The 19,510-nt window shown below is 30.1% G+C and overlaps 1 protein-coding gene across 1 annotated transcript in view; it reads left to right on the forward strand.

The window, feature by feature from the left end:
- Positions 1-19,510, forward strand: part of LOC142323961 (uncharacterized) — an 884,711-nt gene that overhangs the window by 562,933 nt on the left and 302,268 nt on the right. Inside the window, exon 4 of the mRNA XM_075364382.1 lies at positions 5,526-5,636. Coding sequence (XP_075220497.1) covers positions 5,526-5,636 — 111 coding nt within the window. The remainder of the gene's footprint in view (positions 1-5,525; positions 5,637-19,510) is intronic.

Consider the following 19,510-nt stretch of genomic DNA (forward strand, 5'->3'; position numbering starts at 1 on the left):
TTCCCGTGATGGAGCGTAGACTCCTGGGGTCCGTTAGGTGTGAATGAATGAAAAGAACGAGAACCGACCACCGGCGGGGGGGGGGGGGCTGGGGACGGCATAGCCGGGCCTGGTTTCTTCTGTTGGAGATTAGAGGAAGGCAATTAGAAGATCCGGAAAGGACACGTCCCCGAGTCGTGTATACTTAATTGGATGTCCGGCTCGGGGATGTAGGGAAAAAATGTTGTGACGTCACAGGTCAAAGGTAGAATTAAATAAATTAATAATATTTAAAGTGTAAAAAAGTAATTCGGATTGGCTAGGTCTTGAACACGATAGCCCGATCGACTCGATATCTGGTGCGTTAAGCCTCGCGACTACTTTAGTCTGCCGACAGTGCAAGAAAAATCTGTTCAATGTATGTTGTGAGATTACATTAGTTTAGTTAGTGCCGACCGTCGCTGCTAGTACTACCACACCCGCGCGAAATAAATACGATATACGCGCGCGCTTTAGTTGGAATCACTGAATTAAATAAACGAAAAAATATTATATTTAAATAAAATGATAAATATTTAAAATTAAGTTTGTGTATGTGTGAGTAAGCCGTGCATCAAAAACAACCCACAGTTGTAGGACTTTCCCGTAACGCGCCTTTGACTACCTGACGGGAAAGTCCTACAACTGTGTTATCAGCTTTTTTAAAAACCGGTGATTGAACATAAATATAACTTTCACCATTTTCTTTATGAGTAATAACTTCAAATATTGACGCTTATAATTTTGTTGCCGATCACTAATGTTTTGATCTTAGTTTTACGTCTTAAGTTTTCTTCTTTCGGATTACCACGCCACTAGACGGCGAAAAAAAGAATGTAAAATGCATATTAAAAATTATTTAATTCTAAATGTTTAAGTTTGCGCGCGCGCTCGTGTATAGAATAAATTGAAAGTATTTTGCGTTTCGTTTTAAAAATATTTATTAAATCTTTCTTTTCAAAGAATGTTTTTTTGTACACCAACTTTCTTCGTTTTTATTTTCTTTTAATTTATATTAATTAAAGTTTTTTGCTTTGTTGTTTGAATAATTAATGAAATAAAATACTTTTTCGCATATTTTTTTAAATTAATTTTCTATTCTTGTTTTTTCAATGGGGAAAAGTAACAGATTTAGCATTTTTATATATTTCTATCTTTTAAAGACGTTTGTTAAAAATATATTTTTGTATAAACTAAAAGAATATTATCTAGTTCACAGGAAAGACTGTAAAATAAATTATGTGTTGAAATGTTTTGACTTAAGAAAAACTGAATACGCATTTCTTTCTTATAGTAAAGTTGATTCTTATTTTTAGACAAAGAACGTATTCTTTGTTTTTTTTTTAACAATGATTTTCATTTCGACTACAAAGAAAAGGATTTTGGTTATTTTATTTTATTTGAAATTTATTTTTCAGAATGCTATTTTCATAAACCACTTTAAATTTTGCAAATCGGGTAGTTGTGTACTTCCTTTGTTCAATTTTGATGTTAAAAGGAAGAAGCAAAATAAATAGGTTTTTGTTTATCATCGGTTATTTGTAAGGTTATTATGTGTCTTTTTTTGCTCCAATATTCTTATTGATCGTAAGATACTTAAAGGTATTGGATTATATGAATCATAGAATGGAGATCAAATAAAGAATTTATTTCTAAAGTTGCTTTGAATTGCCCACTCGATTTCGTTGTCTGATTTTTTTTTCTGTGGATGGATTCACCTCTTTTACTTTGTACTTTTCCCTTTTTTCATCTTTTACATTTGTGTGTGTGTGTGTGTTGTGTGTGTGTGTGTGTGTGTATATGTATGTGAGTGTTTAGTAAAAGGACAATCCGCTTATAGAGCATGTGATTTGTTGGGCACGTGTGGACGATACTCAATGTTGGATTCAATCACAAAATTCTTTTCCTTTTCCTCACTTTCTGACATTTTCACTATCTTTTTTCTTCCATTTCTTTGTACTATTCGGTTTTGATCTATTTCTTCTCCTCTTTTATTGTCAATTTTCTTCTATTTCTATTATTTATTTTCTATCCATTCCTATAGGCCTTAAATATATATATATATATTATGTAATCTTTTTAACAAATTTTATTTCATATGTTTTTATTCACGAAAAACTTCATAATTTCATTTAAATAAAAAAATATTTTGTTTGAACTTTATCTTTCTGTCTTTTTTATAGGGCTAAATTTAGTTAAAACAACATAATAAAACCATCACGTAAAATATGACGTAATAAACAATTGTTTTTGTTAATTTTGATAACAGAATCATATACCGTCAAATATTTTGATAGGCATACATGTAGAACTTAAGAAGGTGAGGTAAATTTTTAGTCCTCAAAAAGTAATTTAATCATCCATTCAGAAATAGGAATCCTATTTTTTTAATAGTTTTTAAATAGAGCTGTGTAATTAAGTAGAATTATTTATTATTTAAAAATGTAAAGTTTTTCAACGAAAATGTTTTCAACCAAACCAAATTTTATTAAAAACGTTTTTAAAAATCTTATTTCAAACGTTTTCACTGGACTTCGCGACCTTCCTTAGTGAGTAGTGCTACTATATAAACACTGGCATCAGCTGATGTTACACCTGCGGTTTTATTATCATTTTAATTAGATAGCCATTTGTGGATATGAGTTGTGTCTGCTCATTTAGCATACCGTAGTTGTAGGTTTTCATATATCTTAATGTTGAAATTTATAATTGATATTTGCTCTATCTTATATTAGTGTAAAATATTAAGGTCATTGTTAAAGATTTTGGGTTATTTATTTATGGCTTCAATAGGGTTTACAGTATCAAACGAATGGTTAATCTGTTCTCACATCTGCTAATACCAAAAAGCGCATTACCAATAATTGAGGATTTTATATTAAAAATTGATTCGATTTGTTGTTGGAAAAAATTATAAAATTAATTTCATTGCCGACCATCATAGACAAAAACATAACAAAACAAAAAAAAAAACGCTTAATTTCTTTACTATGATCTAAATTAAAATACCGGATGAGTATAAAGTAGATATCGCTTCATTTAGTTGTTTTTTCCATTAAAATAATTCAAAAATTAATTTTCCATAAGACTGAGCTCTTTTATACACTTTGAAGGAATGTGATTTATATATTCGGTATCAATAAAAATACGTGTACTAAAAAACAATCATCTCGCATTGAATTAACACATGAAATCATATCTTCGTCGAGTGATTCAAAAGGGACGTCACAATTTTAAAAGCATATAACAATTTATTGAAATAACTTACAGATTCGGTTGTGGTCTCATTTAATAAAAATAAAAAAACAAAATCACATAAAGATTGTCAACCTTACATTCACTTTAATTCAACATGGCTTCTAATTTGTGATTTCATCCCACACTGTAGCCAGCAAGTCGAGCGTTACCTCTGCAGCTGCATGGTTAATTCTAAGTCTTTGCTCAATAAGATCAGCAAGCAAAAGCGGTACATAAACCCCATCTTTGATGAAATCTCTCAAGAAAAAATCTAGCGGGATCAAATCTGGACAGCGAGGTGGCCAAGCGATTGGACCTTCACGACCGATCCACCGAACTATAAATCGAGTATCAAGAAAATTCCAGATTTCTAGACGGTAGCAAGGTTGTGCCCCGTCTTGCTGTTAGTAATGGCGTCCATCTTGGTCATCATTGTCTAACTGAGGAATTAGAAAATTTTGAAGCATGTCCAGATAAACGATACCGTTTACGGTTGTCTCCTGATAGAAGAACGGGCCGTGCAGTTTTCTGTTTGCTTAGGACACAAAAGATATTGACATTGGGGCTTTTACAAGAATGTGTTACAAAGTTTCATGAGGGTTTTCGCTACCTCTTATTCGGCAGTTATTGGTGTTCACCTTGCCGCTGATGAGAAAGGTTGCCTCATCACTAGAAATCTATCTGCAATTCTATCCATTTCCACACAAATCTCCAGCCCAGGAACTTTGTCGTCATCGGTAATGCGTTGAATCACGGTTAATTTGTACGGCTTTAAATGTAATCGTTTACGTAATACGCGCCGAACAGTCGTTTATGGTATGCCAGTCTCATGTGACGCACATCGAGATGAATTCTTCGGATTACTTTCTCTTAGTTGTTCCACAGCACAGCTTCAGGGAGACGTGGGTTTCCTGGTGATTTTGTATGTTTAACAGAACAATGTGTCTCAACGAAGGTTTGATGCCAAGAGTAAATTGTACGCCTACTAGAAGACACCCTACCGTAATTTATGAAAAATAAGGTTGAACTGCAGTTGCTGACTCCAAATCATGAAACCAAAACACACAGCGAGCTCGTTTCCCCACCAGTAAATGTACCCGTTTCTAACAAATCTGGTGACAGCGCTGGCGGCCAAATTCGGTACTAATGAACTACGTAAGTTACAACTTGATTTGTTTTGCTATGACATGAGACCTCAACTAAACCTGTAAGTTATCTAAATAAATTTTTTTATGCTTTTAAAATTGGGAAGTCCTTTTCGAATTACCCTGGTATTATAATAATAAAATATAAATAATAATAACTTTAATTTTTCTTTTTAATTTACAAATAGATGTCCTGATATTCGCATTGAACATTTATTGTTTCCTACTGAGTTGGAACAATACAAATTATAATTTCTTTAGAAGTGGTACTTGAATTTCTAATTTTACAGTATCTGATTCATTTTTCTTACGGCTGTGATGTATAGAAATCGTGTGAGATATAAGTGGTAAAAGTCAAAGTTTCTGCCACTGAGGGTAATAATGTTTATATTACAATGAAACCCTCCAGTAAAAAAAAGTGAAGGTGGCACTTCTACGGCTGAATGTCACCTTATTTCGGAGAGCATGGCATGCTGATATGCAATCGTATAATCAGCTGTGTAAAGAAATCAATGGTAAACCACTTCATTCCTCACTACCTTAGTAAAGTTGGCGTTCTACATATGCTACTCCTGTGTGTTCCAATGCGTTTTAATACCCGTACTCTAGCTTCCACCTGTGTTTGTTATGGATACAGCATTTAACGTATATACGTGACATTTTTAAATTTTTACAACTGGAGTAACAATAGATACATCTTGGTACTGCTTTAGTGTAGGAAAAATCCTCCCTGAACTTTGTGTTACTTCGAATTCAGGTCTCATACCTTAATAACATATGGTATATTACAAAATAATTAGGATTTATCGATCCGTTTTTGTGTTTATTGCAGTGCAAAGCTACAAATATATACTATCACTTTTTTTCCAGTTTAATTTTTTTTTATCTTAAGCTATATTATTCGTTTTTTAGCCAGTTTTCAGTAAATCTTCACATTTTCGTGTATATTTTGAAACCACACCGTGAGAAACTGATAGAGGTGAATTAAAATCGGTTTTAATGAAAACATGTTTCCTCTGTTATTAACACACATAGCTGTTGGTTCTGTTGTGATAAATAGGTAAACGCTAATTGATTTTATAAAATTTCGGAAAAATGTTTCATTCTATTTTTATTATTTTACAGGAATGGCTCGAAAGAAGGGTGGCAGAATTAGAAGAAGCTTTAGAAGTGGAACGGAAAAATTTACAAAAAGAAAGATTAATATCGTCAAAATTACAAAGACAGTTGAATAGGGTGAGTGAATAAGAAATATTTTACTTTCATTATTATTATTATTATTATGTTTTAAATCCATAAATTTTGTTTCTATTGATGTTTCATTATATTTGAATTAATAGTACGTAAAGTTATTGCTGATTACAAAAATACCTAAATCATGACCAGTCGAACAGTAAAGATATTTCAATAATAAGTCAAATACAAAATTTAAAAATCCAAATTTTTTCTACGACTTACATATTTTTTGATTTGAAATTATTATTCTATTTTTAGTCAAGTAAATTTATTTACATTTACTCAAAATTAACGAATAGTATAATACTATTTTTTTAAAGCACTTTTTGGTTGTAGTGGTCTAACGTAGTGGAACTAACGTGTAAGTATAGTACTACTTTAAAGGTGATCACCTTAAAAAAATGAATGGATATACATTAATGAACTTTTGGAAAGCGGCGATAGTAGGGATAAATGTAGGTGTATTAATATTGTGTTAGAATATCGAGAATTAGTAACGAAGTATATTACTATTTGCTTAGTATTACTACTAGTAAGCGAAACCTACCCTTTCTCATAAAGTATCATTATTTGGCACAAGTCGCATTACCACTCTCCGCAGTAGCATTACTATAAAATAACTTTGACATATTATTTATATATATATATATATATATGTGTGTGTAGAATTGAAAGGTATTTTTATTTTATCACTGCAAACAAATTATACTATTTTCTGTTTAAATTTTTAAAACTTGAAAAATGTTCAATTAGGAGTACTCAAGGAATAGTTATATTTATATTTTTTTTTTTTATAAAAAGTAATGAACTATTTTTTTCCGTTAGGTTAGTTTAATTAATAAATAACTCGGTATTTATCTTTTCCCAAAAAGTTTATTTTAGATGCGATTATAAAGTTATATAACAGTGTATCAGATATGATAATGATTTTCAGTCATAATTAACTATTAAAAGTTCTTAAAATTCTGTTGTTTTAATTTCTTCTCTTTTATAATACTTTGACCAATGCTTTATTAATATTTGATTTGTTAATATTATACATATGCGTATAATCCTGCACGCTTTACATTTATTTAAGTGATGTTTTATAAATTGTTAGTGAAGATTTATTTGTGCAATATTTTGTTAGTCTTGTATTTTAAGATTTAGCTTTTACGATAAATTATTCGAACATGATGCTTTCTATTTAGTCCATCGGGCAGTTCTTCTCATTAGATTAGATAGACTACACCGGTTCATAGCATATTTGCATCCTCAGAATGGATACGCATATTGAATTCAAACTGTGGTAGATAGGAAAATTGGTAGGTAGTAGATGATAGATGGTGAACTACTAGTGGAATAACATTTGAACGAAATTAAAACCCTGAAAAGAATTCTTTACTTTTTGTACAATTCTTTAGGAAATAGGGTAATTTTTACGATAATCTGCTGAATTATTACTAAAAAAAAAATTGTTTTCCTTCCAGAAACTTAAGAAACATTCGAGATTATGATACTAGAGGTTCGGTCTTATCTGTCCATATAGTTCTGTGGCGTATCCAGGTGAATTAAAAATCCAGATATCCACTAGAGGGTATATATAATACCGTAGATCCTCAAAAATACCAGTTTATAGACTTAAGTAAACGTATTTAAGAAGCAAATAATAAAATTTTGTTCTGATATTACAATTTAAAACTAATGAATGTAAATTGAAAAATAGTTATATTAAAATGTTACACTTTGTTTCGCGTACGTAATATTTATATTATTTTGTTGTATATTTTCATCTCGTAGCTGTTGGATTTCTCAATTTATTCCATATTGTATCATAGTAATAATAATAATAACCTAACTGCAAGAATAGTAGTAATTTTAATCTTCTTACAGATTGTCTTTTTAATAAGCTACTCTACGAACAAAAGTTATTAACAGTGTTACAGTAATAACTAATTTAAAATTACATCACTCGTTTTTGTTGTCGTCATCGTCGCCTCTTGTATTGAAAATAACGTAGTTCAGTTATGAGTCAAGATGATAATATTTTTCAATCTTATGTTATCTTGAACCTATGTGTCAATATTTCTCCCTATTAATATAACGGAAAGCTATTATATTTAGATGGAAATTTCTTCTTAAAATATTACTTTCTTCGAATAATTATAATTGCTTCATTTACTGTACGATGTGAACAGATTTTATATCATCTCGGCGTTTAATAGTAATTAAATTTTAATTATAATATAACTGTTACGTAATTAAGACGTTAATTATTTATTGAATGTCGATAAAATGAGAAGAAAGCATACAATATTTCACAATTTAACAAACCGGAAGCCATAATTTTTAATTATTATGATTTTTTTCCTTTTTCCATTAATTGATTTTTTAAAATTAATAAACTGATTATTTTAATTTTTTTTAAATTGTTTTTAACCACAAATGAAGAATTTAGAAATGTTTTCGTGACATGTGTTACTCGGCATTATTTTCGAAAAATAATTAATTAAGTTTTAAAAAAAGCAAAGATTTACGTAATTATTTTAGAATTATACCTAGTGTTGGCTAAACTTATTAACGGATTAATTCATAGCACAGAACAAATAAAAAAATATTCTAATGGATATGTCCCTACCCGGCTTCATTTTTCCTCATTACTATTCTTTTTTTGTCGCTATTTTTGTGGTTTTCCATAAAAATGTGGACCTTAAGATCAGATTGAAATGTTTTAATAAAATTGGTATATTATTAATGTTGGTGTAATTGATGGTTTGTAAACCGTAAATTTCAATATATATCTTGAATTTTTATATTAATTAAAATACTTTGGTTCAGAATATTGCCTCATTTACTTGATTTACTTTGATTGTCAATTGAAAATTACACATACAATTTTATTCAACATATTTATCCTTGACGCAGCTAGCAAAAGAAGCCTTGAGCGCTAGCCGCGAGTTCATATCATAATAACAGGTTGATTATTAAAAAGAATTATTTAAAAATACAAAATTTAACAAAAAAAAAATACATGATTTTTTTAACATGATAAAAAAACAAAAAAATTTAAATTGAAAAATTAAGTTAAATAAAATAAACTTAAAAGAATAAATACATAGAACCAGAATGTAAATTATTTAAATTGACATTGAAATAAAAAAAAATATATAATATAATAAATTCATGATCTAAAGAATGAGAGAAAAAGAAATTTCATAATGGACAAAAAACTAATACATGTAACATATGATAAGACAACAAGAAATATTCCTAAGACAACTGAATACTATTACGAATTTATACGTCCTTAGCATTCACTTACACATTCACAGTTTTATAAATGTTGATCTTTTAATGTAACGTAGAATATTAATTTATTTTGTTGTATGCTAATCATTATAATATTATGTTAAATTTATTATTATTAGTGTGGATTATTTTTGTATTTCAATTTGGCAATTAAAATTTATATTGCGTTTCACCCATTCATCTATTTCTTTGATTAGATTACTTTTTATTATTTGGACGTTAAAAAGAATCGGGACTTTGTTAGAAATATACTGGAGTAACAGGAAAATTGACGTTTGTAAACAATTAATTTTGAAAATAATGTGGTATAATTATTTGTTAACTGCTGAACGATTATTGTACGGTGTATTTTTAAATGCAAAATGATTTATCTGTAGTATTATTTTCTTGATATATATTTGTCTCAAAGTAGGTGCTTTAAATTCTTCAGATAAGCGTATACCGGGATATAACCTTGGTCTACCGAGAATTGCTCTAATTAAATATTTCTGTAGAATATATATTTTATTAAGATGGGTATAATAATATTTATTTTATTTATTCCATTAATCATTTTTTATATTTAAATTTAAATTCTTAAGCTTCCAGAATATTAAACTTTTCAGAATATCCTTTTACATATTGTTTTTATTATTAGTTGAATAAATATTATCTGTTTTAAATAAACAAGATCATTCATATAAATTTGAACATTCCTCTATTTAAGAGAAATTAACCGTTTTTTCAAAAGTTATTTATTTCGTTTTGAAATACATTCTATTATCTTTACTATCGACTTACTGGATATCAATGCCACATTTCGACTATTGAAACGTATTAACAGCCTACAGAGATCCTTCAGTATTTCTTAAAACACCTGTACATGTTAAATTTCATTATCTTTAAAAAATTGTGGCTACTCCACAAAATAATGTTTACCTACACCCAGTTCATAATAATATTATTATTATTATTACTAATACTTATCCATTCTCACTTGTGTTAAAAAAAGTTGAAACAACCTTTTCAATGTTTTTTTTTTTTATTATATATAAATGAGACAGTAATTCAATAAAATTTTGACTCGTTCATTTAAATTTTATTTACTATTTATTTCTTCATTCCTGTTAGTAGTAAATAATTTTTTACGGAGCGGCCTCTTGAGATGGTATCATGTGTTTGTTATTTGTACGATTATCTTATTTTCGCACTGATCATTGGCTAAATAGATTGTAGATCTTTTCAGAATGTTAATACACATTTAAATAAACTGTAAAAGTTAAAATAAACGTTAAAAACGTTAAGCAAAGTAATGAATAACTTTATAAGAAAATAAATACAAAAGTGTAATGATTAAATAATAAAATTTGAATAAGAAGATTTGAAGGGAGGGCAAAATGTGTAAATATTTTGACAAGGGAGTAGTAAAAAGTTATATATAGAGGGAACTATTATATGATATTCGTATTCTATAACGTATGTATAACTTTGTTTTATATACATATGTATATATATACAAGATGTTATTAAACAATGACCCATCAGAATATTGTGTGTACTGCTGTGCTAACATTGATATCGGCTAACATCCCTTGCATTCAACTATGATGCGGCACCAATCACTTTCTCCCAGTCCGTTATTCCTCCTACCTCTTTCATCATAACTATAATCACGCACCCCACCCTAAATTTCCTCTTCTTCACTCCACTACCCCCTTTTCAGCCAATTTATATCACTTTCGCTCTCTCTATAACCACATACCCAATCAGGCAGGTGGATTGAATACACTTACGTTGTATAATAGTACAAATTACACTATATCCGATATCGGAATTAAATTTAAGACCGGTTTAACTAAGCCTTACTCGACCTAAGCTAATATATTCAAACATTGAGATGTTGTTAGTGATTAAGCGTCAATAATTACATCTAATAGTGTATTAAACGGGGTAAATGTATGCGTATTTTATTTATACTTAGATTCATGTATTTATACAGGATGGTAAAAGATAGATTACTGAAATATTTATTTAAATATTATGCTTAAAATATTAAATTATAAACGAAAATTTAATTCTAAATTTTTCCAAACATCCCAATAAAATGTTCATTTCAGAAAAAAATACATTTAAACTTTAATTTCTCAAAATTTTCATTATTTGATTTGTATATTCGTCGTCGCAAATTACTCGTTTAACAGCTGATTTTCGAAGTCGAAAGTTCTCAGGTTTGAATCTAGTAAATTTTGATTGCTTTTGTACGGATCTGATTACTAGACAGTGGATACCGGTGTACTTTGGTGGTTGGGGTTTAATTAACCACGCATCTAACGAGCGGTCGGCCTGAGTCTGTACATGTACTTTGTTTACATGTCATAGGTGTCATTCTCATCTCATTTGGCCGGAGGGTTTTTTATTGTTCATTAGTTGAACAGATTGCAACGTTCACCTTAGAAAATAAATTTGAATAGAAGAAATATTTTGGTAAAAAAATCATACGAAGTAGAATTTTTTTAAGAAACTATTCTTTTTTTTGTACACTTCTGCCAATATTTTTCGTATTATTTTTGCATTTTACTCGAAAATCTACGACAAGAAAACTTTTACGACAAAAAAAATGAAAGCGTAATTAATTTAATATAATATCTATTATGATATAAATTATCCTAATTATAATCACATGTACTTAATTTTAGAATTAGTAATAGAGTATTTTTAAAAGTTTAAGAAAAAAAGTTTTTTTCTTCCACAACTAGTGTATTTACACTGGGCTCCTTAAGTGGAACCATAAGTAAATCGTTTGATAAGCACATGATTAGTGGGGTTTTTAAAGGAACTCCCATAAGTCAGTAGTATATAACAAAAGTTATCCATAGCAATGTTCTTAAAGTTTATTAATGCCTCCCCTTCATATTGCATAAGAACGAACAATAAAGAAATAATAATAATAATAGATAAACATATAAATATTCAATAAAAACAAACAAATAATCAAGCGACAGGGAGTAGATAGACACATAACAATGTAGAAATTGACCAGGACAGAAAAACTTGTAAATTAGATAAATAAACTTAATCAGAGTTATAAACAAAAAAAAAGAAGTAAGGTAGTAAAATAATATCACCAGATTTGGCGATAATAAGTGCAAACTATCATTCAGTAGCTCCTGATTCAAGCACATGGAGATGCTTCAATCTTCGAACGTCCCCCAACAGTTATCAAATGGATTGATATGATTTTCTAGACGTTGTTGATATTTAACCCTGTGCTGTCTCACAATCTCACAGCTCGAAAGCTCTAGATATTTTTTTAAGAAAATTTCTTCTTTGAATAATTATTAAATTTTCAAATGTTTAATTGCTGCTGCAGGATAGCTGTAAGAGGAATGCAAAGCGATCGGTTAAAATGTTGGGTATAGGGATTTTTCCCAAATTTTTCAAGACGTTTCAAAATCCCTCTTAACAATAAAAAAATATAAAATTAAATTAAAAATTAAAAATTAATTAAAAAATAGAAATTTACGGAAGATGTATTTACGTGTTTAGATCTCTATTTTTAATAATACCTCCGAACTTACCCAACATAAATTCGTCAAAAACGGCTAAAAAGATATAAGGGGTGTTAACGGCATTCAATTTTTGGCAAAATTAATAAAGTATCTAAGGTAATTGTTGCCATTTTGAATTTTTAACTTTTTGTATAGCGGTCGTAAAAAATTTAAAGCATCGTTTAGTACGATGAAATTACTTTAAAAAAAAAGAAAGTTTAAAATTTCCGAAGTTTTTAAGTCGATCAAACTTAAAACAGTTTTTGTTTAATACCTCGAAAACCTGTTGACTAATAACGTTGAAATTTGGCACAAATATGTTTCAGTTTTGACCTAATTTTCGACACAGTTGAACAAGGGGACAATCTCGGTACCTGTTAAGACTCGCTCTCTTTTTCTTCTTATTAATTAATAAAATACATAATGTCTGGTTCTTCTTATTCATTTATAAAAGTAAATAAATTTGTTATATACGGCTGGCCTATTTCATCAGCTGATATCTCACTCTATCACGTACAATTTCATCAACAGTGTAATCTCCAATTTATGTAACTCAAATTAAACGTTAAACATGTAATGATCATTGTAACTTATTAAAATTAATATTTAATCAATTGGACAATGTCTTTTATTTATTAAGAAATATGAACCAGCAAATTTAACATATAGAGTAATTACACCTAACTGAGGTAATACACCGAAGCGGTTAGTCATTCGAAAGTATTTTGGAAAACAGTTTTGTTGATTTATACTTAATATTTGAAGAGTACCAATATTTTTTTTAATTATAAATTTTAACTTTGTTGATTAACTCTCCACTAAGTCGGGTCAACTTATTAAAGTAATTATTCCAATAAATAAACTTTTAAACCCCCAAAAATAAGGGGCTGAATGAGAACCGTACTTAAACTATCTTTATGTTTTATTTTATTTTTTTTATTTTAGTTTTCAAGATTGAAAATTCAAATGCAGACAACAGTGTAAATTTAAAAAAAGGGGATTCCATGGGATGTGACTGCCCTTTCGGCACGCCGGAAGGCGGAGGTAGATTTCACCGGTAGGGGATAAAAAATATTTCCACCTTAAAGTTAAGAAAAATTTCAGATTTACTCAATACAATGGTTCAAGTGAAAAAAGTTTCATATGTTTAGCATACGACAATCCCCATCTTACAATTCCAGTAATATTTTGGTTATCCCTCGTTATAAGTCATGCCAAAAATTGATTCAGACAAAAGTTTTAGGTTATGTTTAGAGGACTAAAGACCACTTTAAACCGATTCGATTTGTGCCTGTTAAGGGAGGTATGATTTTTTGTCTTCGAAACTGCATCTTTTCCTCCCCCTGGGCCAACGGTTGGTGATATCAAAAAACTTTACTTAGATACGTTCTAGGTTCTTATCCAAAGAATAGTAGGAACTTTAAACGAATTCGATATTTTACTTAATAAGAAAGTTATAGCGATATTCTGTTTTTTTTTTAAAACGCCCCCTCCACTTTCAGCCCCCATGATCCGATTTTACTCATCAACGAACTCAACCGAGATTATGAGTCGTTATATTTTTATCAATTTGAAAGGGATTGGCGCAAAATTACGGCAGTTATCGTGTCCAAAAGAAAAGAAATATATATATATATATATATAAACTTTTGAACTGACAATCGTCTTGGGGTCTGGGGAATGTGAAACGCGAAAATATGTCAAAATTTTCCGGAAGTCGAATCATGGTACCCATTACAATAGGTAGCTTTCTTATGAAGTTTACCTAAAATTAGAGAATAAAAATTATATGACCATTTGCAATGGAATGCTGGAATTTTTTAGGTAGTAACATTTAAAATTTTGAACAAGGGTTCTTATTTCTCTTCGTGGAAATTTTCTTTTGTACTCGCTAAAAAAATTATACAATTAATTTTTTTTTTAATTTCAAAATAAGTCCATCCAATAAAGATTTTTGTAATTCTCAGGATGCATTTTATCAAATTCTATTCAGCAAATAAAATTTATGTAGAAGAAAATTTCGAAGAAATATAAGATAAAATATAAGTTAAGATAATAATGTTACTTATCATTAGTTTAATCCGTTTAAGTTGAAAACTATACGAAAAACAAATTAATTGAAAATTTTGTAAAACCTGTAGAATTTTCTGTAACTATCGTGTGGTTTCTCTTTTAATTCTGAATTTTTACTTTAAAATACCTTCTAGCAGGAATATTTCATTCAGTTCAGTTCAGTTTATGACTATATTTCATGGAATAAAAATATAAAATGAAAATTATTTGTTTAAATAATATTTTCGAAATTTACTTACCTTACGCCTTACGTATAAGAGCGTCGAGTGATTTAGGTAGTGTAACGTACAATCACTCTCGGACAACCAAGGAACTATGTAGTACGATGTCTGATGAGTGTGTGTACCAAATTTGATCACGTTTCGTCACTCCAGTCTCGAATTATATTCGGCCGTGTACGTTGTGTTCATGTGACCTTGTGCGAGCTCGTGACATAGAACAGAGAAGCACAATAAAATTTTGAGTTCAACTTCAGAAATCTTTCGTTGAAAGTTATTCTATGACACAGCAAGCATTCGGTGATGAAGCCGCACTTCGTACTGCAACGTACACGAGATGGAAGCAGTTTAAAGACGGTAGAGAGTCGTTGGATGACGACGAACGAAGCGGGAGGCCGTTAACAACTGTTTACGAAGAAAACGCTGCGAAAGTGCGCGCGCTTATATTCGAGCAATCTCATCTTACCCCTCGGGCCATAGCAGAATAGCTAAACATCGGTAAAGACGCAATAAGTACAATTCTAACAGAAAAAATGAACCGCTGAAAGGCGTGCTCTCGTTTCGTTCCACACTTCTTGACCAAAAAACAAACACAGGTCCGTTTTCTTTTGTTCAAGATTTCCTTGAAACTGCCGATAGCGACCCGAATTTTTAGCAAATAATTGTAATTGCGGATGAAAGCTGGTGCTTTACGTATGATCCGAAAATGAAGCGTTAATACGCTGCTTGGTTTAGTCCTGAAGCACAAAGACCGGTGAAGGTCAGACGGTAAAAGTCAACAGTGAAAACGACGTTGATTGCATTCTTCGACACAAAGGGTCTGAATTTGTCACAACTTGTCAAACCGTGAATTCTAAATTCTATTTGCAAGCAATGAAACGCCTGATGCGTCGCATACGTCGAAACCGACCCGAGTATCGGGATCCAGGCAGTTGGACTCTCTTGCACGATAATGTCCCGGTACACATTGCAACAGTTTTAACATGTTATTACGCCGTATATCAAATCTCCGTCTTATCCCATCCGCCCTATTCACGCGACTTGGCTCCAGCAGACTCTTTTCTGTTCCCGAAACTCAAGTTGAAGATGAAAGGCCGTTTTTTGACGAAATTCCGGCTATCCAAAGGGCTTGCACCGAACAGTTGAAGACGATCCCACAAAGTGATTTCTCCAGAGAATTTAACGGGTTCTATCGGCGCTGCAAAGAATGTATAACTGGAGAAGAGTTATTTGTAGAGGGCTGATATGAGTAAATTTGGTTTTCTTTAAATCTGTAATTTTATTTAATTTAGTTCGGGAACTTTTCAGACGTATTGTGTATATTGGTATCAAACTCATATTTTAAATAATGAAAAATTTTAACCTGATTTTATTCAAATTTTCTTATTGTGGTATAGCTTGCTTCATTTTACTGAAAACATTTTAAGTTAAAATGAAGAAAAAAGTTTATCGTTTAATACTAATGGAATGGTGGTTTTGGAACGAAATGGAACGAAAATTACAACGAAAAACTGTTTTCGTTGTAATTTTCATTCACAAAACCGAGATTAATTTAAGGTTTATTCGTTGTAAAAGTGTTAATTTATTATGTACTGTAATAAAACTGGAAAAATGAAAACTGTGAAGTAAAAATTTGTTGCTGTATACCGTTTATAATTTGATATGAATGAAATACACAGTATATTTTTCTCTAGCAACATTTTCATTTTGGTAAAGAATAAAAAAATAACGTAAAAACCAAATAACTTTAAAGGAAGGAAGAACCATTAAGAATATTTCTTTTTATTTTATTTTCTTTTTTTATATTTACCGGAATGCGTTATGTTACATTATTAACATCGTGATAGCTCGGTTTCCTGTTTTATTTTTTGTTAAAACAGACTACAAAATGTTTGCGTTATCTTCTGCTTTTAACTTTATGTAACTTCGCATAAATGAAGAATAAAATGCTTGTAAAGCTACGGTAACAACATATAAAAACACAATAAACGAAAATAAATTTGGTTAAAAAAAATACACATAATTATAATTATTTTTCTTCGTTTTTATTTTTATACGGTAAGAAATGTTTTTCTCTACTTAAAAATGCAGTAATTCTTTCTCTGTATACTCACGCGCGCACGTATATACACACATACACTTATATCTATATATATAAAACAACATGTAACTGATTCATAATCAACACCCAGCAACTACTATTGAATATTAATTAATGAAAATTTAGGGTGCTCATGCACCCCAAATTGGTGGTGATCACCCCACTCTTTAGATCATTCATCACGCATATGAGAAGATTGGCAAAAACATACAATTTTTAATTTGAGGTTATGACTTGCACATTCATATACATCACCTTATCAAAGCTTGTTGTCCCATTCTGAGATGCCGTCCTAAAATTATTTTTTACCTTTTAGTGCGTTTAATTTAAGGGTGGTGTATAACAATTTTTTTTACATATATTTTTTATTTTATACTTTTTAGTCTTCATACGTTTATACATTACAGCTGCGCTAGCGCACAGGTTTGAGCGTGTTTGGCGAACGATCGGATCGGTACTTTTAACGGTGGATGAGTGCAATAAAAAAATAGGGCTAAACGATCTAGTTTCTGGATAACCATGATCCGGTTGATCAAGATTGTACCCGATGCATTAAACAGTTAGCGTTCGACCTGCTGATACATACGCCGTTTGAATCGTGAAAATCGGACGAGCGGTTGCCAAAATATTACGGTGGCACCTCATCGCACCCCCTCCCCAATTTCCTAACGGCGTCCCGGATGCATTTGAAAATATTATCCGAAGGGTACCACTGAGAGCGAAAGAGGCGTTGTTGAGGGGAGTCGAAAAATATTTCAATGCGGTAAGACGTTCGAAAGTTTGCAATTTTCGTCCGAAAATTCGGATCCGGTACAAAAGTACTAGATTTTCCCAAAACATTGGTCGCTATTGTACAGAATTTCTAGTAATAACTGTATACCATAATATATATCTCACTTGTTTATAAAACTAATAGCATGTTATCATTTATCTCCAGTCGGTTAAAATAGTCGGTAGAACCCTATGTTTTGGTAAAATTAGGTATTTCAAACGCGTGCGAATTTTAGATCCAAACTTACTGAAACAGGCTAGGTTATCTTGAGTAAGAAAATCTCTTTCACTAAGATAATGTGCGTGTGAACTAGTTTGCATAAGTTCAAGGGTCATTTTTTTCACTTAACAACTTAGGGGCATCTTTAGTGACTTGAAAATGTTGCTAAATGTGTTGTCATTAGAAGCAAACCGGTATGCAAAATTTCAGATCGAATGGATAAGCGGAAGTGCTTCAAAATTCGACTGAAAGATTCCGTACCATTAATCTCACATACATAGTCCAAGAGCGAGTTAATATAAGAGTGGTAAAAATTGTCCGGGACGGGAAACGCAAGTAACCATATAGAGCGGGCGAAGCTGCTACGGGAATGATATATATATATATACACATAATAGTCTTCCTTTCTTTTCTTTTAGCAATCCGTAATATTGAAATTTTTAATAGTAGTTGAGTGTATCTAAACTAGTTCGAATACATACTGTCAATATAGAATCTTTTGTCACAATCTTTTTGATTTAATTTTTAAACCAACCGTTTTTAACATTCAGCCCCTAATATTACAACAACAAAAATGTAAAAACAGTTTTTATAACAGCAGAGTAGCATAAATTTTAATTAAATAGATACCAAATGGATTTTCGCAATTATGAGAATGATAATAGACATATAAGGATTTGAAAAAGAAGAAAAAATCTATACGGTGTACGCCACTTTTGAAAAACGAAAATCCAAACTTTTGGTATTCATTAAAAAGTACCTTCAAAATAAGGTTTCAAGAATATCTATGACCTATTGCAGTTTATGTCAACAAGAGGTTATGAAAGTTAAGTAGAAATAACCGGGATTAAGAAAAAGTAAAAAAATTATTTAATTAAGCCTTGATTGTCAAATTGGTGCAACAATTAGTATCTGACTTCCTGTTCTGAACTAATATAAGGTTATTTTTTTGAGATTAGCTCTTTCATACTGTCATTCGTTTTTGTGACCAAAAACGATTCTAATAAAAACATATACTAGATTAGCGATCCGGAAATTTAACAACCTAAAAGAATAATGTTGCAGTTGAATAAATAAATAAAAAATAAAATACAAGTAATAATAAAAGAATAAAGATGCAGCTGCATACGGGTCCCGAATCACGAAATATCCATTAGATATTCCGAGTCTTAACGAATTATCATGTTATTCAGATAATAAATAAATAAATATAAAAATTAACGCAATGAAATAATCTGAATGAAACATTTAAAAAAATGTGGGTAAAATTGTTTTAATGCAAATAAATAATTTAAATAATAATTTTTTAATAAAATGTATGTTTTAAATTTGTTGTTGCAATAATATAAAAACGTTTTTTTTTTTAAATAAATATAAATTCAAACAATCTGTACTAAAAATAAAAAAGCTGACAAAAAAGTAGGTTATACTTTCTTCGCATCAGTTATTAGTTCCTATATATTAGAAAAATAGTGATACATGAAAAAAGTTAAAATAATTTTAAAAAATAGATATTTTTTACTTTTTTCTGCTCCCCTCAAAATTATCTCCCAAAATATTTAATTTTTTTTTCTGTTTACTATGTTAAATGGAAGAAGCTAAAAAAAATTCCACTGAATGTACAAGCAATGAAAAGTTATCTAAGATTTCTTTTTTGTGGGTGGGGGTAAATTATG

Source organism: Lycorma delicatula, chromosome 4, assembly GCF_047948215.1.
Source record: "Lycorma delicatula isolate Av1 chromosome 4, ASM4794821v1, whole genome shotgun sequence".
Lineage (NCBI taxonomy): Eukaryota > Metazoa > Arthropoda > Insecta > Hemiptera > Fulgoridae > Lycorma > Lycorma delicatula.